Genomic DNA, 2960 nt, shown 5'->3' on the forward strand with positions numbered 1-2960 from the left:
CCTGGATAACGGCATAGGCCAAGTCACTGTCGAACTAGACCTCGAAGATCGCGTGTTCACAGCGGAAGTCACAACCTGGCAAGCTGCCGTAATACATGCATTCCCAATCACCAACTGGGTCCCCCATCCCAACCATCCCCCGTAACCAAATCCGTCTCCGAGCTTTCACAAAAACTGGAAATGTCTCCCTCCCTCGCCCGTAGCGCCTGTCTCTTCTGGCTCAGCAAGCGTATCCTCACAGAAACGCAACCTGATACCTTTCAAGTCCTAGAAACAATCCCAGGCGAAGAAGACGAAAATGGCCCACCACACGTAGGCGGTGAAGCAGCCACCGTCGGTCAATACTCAACAGGACCACGCACAACTGGTGTCGGCGGTACATCGTCAACAAAAATCTCCTCTGCGGACGCCGTCGCAGCTGCAGAAGCGGCAGAAGCAGCTGCAACGAAAGAATCTGCAGACGCTGTCTCAATGGCGAGGATGGATCTGTACTGGCAATTTATTGTGGGTATGCTGACCAACCAGGGCGCCATGCCGTTGCAACGGATCATCATGATGCTGAAGATCGTAGTACCCGGTGGGTTCCCCTTTGGTAGCGAAGAACTGCGGGAGTTCTTGAGCCAGATGGTGGCGAAGGGGAGGTTGGAGGTTGTGAGTGGAGGGAGCTACAAGATTGTAGCGTAAGCTGTATATTGTGCGCGTCAATATATTCTCGAATGGTGAGCAGGCGTTTGTAACTCACCCGTTCCAGGTACCTCGTTTCTCGCAAGGGGTCATAGCAACGGGTGGTATTTTTTCTTTCTTTTTCTTGTAGCTTAAAGTCGGGATTCCAGACATTTAAGATGCTAATTTTGTTGGCCCCTTTCATACACAGTCTCCGCGAAATCTGCTTTACTGTCGAAACAATGATACCCTTTTCGTTAATTCCTCGCTTTCATCCTCTCCAAAGTCCTGTTCCTGGGACTTGTAATCCACGCCAATGATGTTATATATGGTGGTGTGTAACTTCAAACTGTGTGCATAGATATGTCTCCACATACAAAATGTAGTTTTCCAACGCGGCGTATATAGGGCTTCTATATCATGTAATAATTCGGAAAACTGGAATCGTTGCGCTATTTCATTTCAAAAATCGTAAAATCAAAGATGACAAAATAAACAAAATAAAATAAACGAAAAGGTAACACGGCCCGAAGCATCAGGGCAGCAACCCGCTATTTATCCCATCCCCCATCCCCGAACCCTCCTAAACACAAAAGCCCTATCATTCCGTAACCCAAACTCCGCCCAATCGTCAGTGAGTCGATTATAGCTCCAAAACCCCTTCCACATCAACTTCGTGTTTTTCGACGGGTTGGACGGAGACGCCGTGTTCTCCCCAACAGGCCGGCCACCGCTAGCCGATCGGAGTGCTAGGTGCATTGTATACGTATATTTTGGATCTACGCCTTCAGTTTCGATAAACAGATCGCGGGGATCTGGTAGTGATTCATTGCCACTAGTAGAAGTGGGCGCGGGAGCTGCTTGATGAAGTTTGCTGGGAGATGAGGTGTGATTTGCTGCGGGCGTTGATGTTGACGTCATGAGTGGAGCGCTGGGCAACGCTTCGGACTGCTCAGATTCTGGTGGTGCCGGGTAGGGGTTATTAAGGTGCCATCGGCCACGAAGACAACTTTTTAGTGTTGTGGCGGCAACTGGGGGAATTGGGTTCGCAACAGGAACTACCGCTTGAGCAGAATCCGAAGTGTGATGCTGGTGTCGACGGTGTGAGTGCGTCCCAACATGCAAGGTTTCGAGGTTTTTTTTACTGATATAACGGACAACGTCGACTGGCTCAGTAGTTGTCAGCAGCGAAATCACGCTACCGTCCGGGTAGAAACGCAAATATCGATAATATGTCACGATGTGGATTGGAGTATTCCAGGAAATGTTCTGCAGAGAGGAATTCGCACCAGGGCGAGTGTAATTAACAGTACTTATATAAATTCCTGTAAATCGGATCCTGGGGAAGGCCTGGAATACCTGACTCCAGGATAAAAGGGGCTTTGGGATCTGTAAACGAGCCTGGCCGAATGGAAAAAGAGTGAACTTCGGCAAAAATGAATGCATCCGATGCCATCTTACATCACATGCGAAGTCATAGTGCATGGCCCCGAACCCGAATTCAGAACCTTGACAGAGCCTCCTCCAAATGTGCTGCTCATGGGCAAAATGGTATGCCATTCTTTTACAGACAGAGGACAGACGCCCGAAGGCAGCAGGATCCAAAAGAGCCACATGCCAGAGAATCTCTACAAGCACTTCAGATGGGACTCTGGAGATGGGACAAGGCGGGGGTGGTTCATCTTCAATGGTTGGGCCAGCACCGAGAATGGGGCATGCGGCGAAGGAGGAAATTAGCTCCGCCGTAGAAATCCCGGGTTTTTCCTGTGAAATATGGGCAGGTTTTGGAACGGTGACCAGCTGTGCGGAAGGGTTAATGCTTGGCACTGACATGACTTGAGGAAAGTGCTTTTTCCTGTACTCTTGGTCGACATTGGAATCAAGCTAACAAGAGAATTAGTTTTTTAGACATAAGGGATATCTTATCAGTTGGGCGTGTGGTTACCCTGTAAGCCTTTCTGTACAGGTCTAAGCTTGATCCTAAGTTTCCCTGAGCTTCCTTCCGTGTCGCAGCTTCAAAGTGCTCCAGGGCGGAAGTCGGCGGTTTCTCATGTTGACGATGGAAAAAGTCATCGTCGCCAGAGGTAACATAGAGAGTTTGCATCTGCTCTGCCACGGCTTCTTCATCTTTACGCGGCGTAAATACCCCTTCTGTAGTTTCCGGTTCTTCTTCCTCATCTACACGGTCCGCAGCTGGGTGCCGCGGAGGCAATTTTGAGCTGGACGATGCTGGAAGAGGCGTACGTGCAGTTTGCCGGGTATTTGGCTGTGAGGGATCAGCTTTCCTAGCCCGGGCA

The 2960-nt window shown here is 49.8% G+C and overlaps 2 protein-coding genes across 2 annotated transcripts; one reads left to right on the forward strand and one right to left on the reverse strand.

The window, feature by feature from the left end:
* Positions 1-180: 180 nt before the first annotated feature.
* Positions 181-779, forward strand: HCAG_03711 (predicted protein; the record flags this gene model as incomplete). The annotated part of the gene is made up of 2 exons (XM_001541563.1): positions 181-680; positions 752-779. 2 exons carry the CDS (start codon positions 181-183, stop codon positions 777-779), a joined length of 528 nt encoding a protein of 175 aa, XP_001541613.1.
* Positions 780-1218: 439 nt separating this feature from the next.
* Positions 1219-2767, reverse strand: HCAG_03712 (conserved hypothetical protein; the record flags this gene model as incomplete). The annotated part of the gene is made up of 3 exons (XM_001541564.1): positions 1219-1932; positions 2125-2547; positions 2609-2767. The coding sequence occupies 3 exons, from the start codon at positions 2765-2767 to the stop codon at positions 1219-1221; spliced, it is 1296 nt and encodes a 431-aa protein (XP_001541614.1).
* Positions 2768-2960: the final 193 nt, after the last annotated feature.

The sequence above is a fragment of the Histoplasma capsulatum genome, genomic scaffold (genome assembly GCF_000149585.1).
Source record: "Histoplasma capsulatum NAm1 scaffold_3 genomic scaffold, whole genome shotgun sequence".
NCBI classification, from domain to species: domain Eukaryota; kingdom Fungi; phylum Ascomycota; class Eurotiomycetes; order Onygenales; family Ajellomycetaceae; genus Histoplasma; species Histoplasma mississippiense.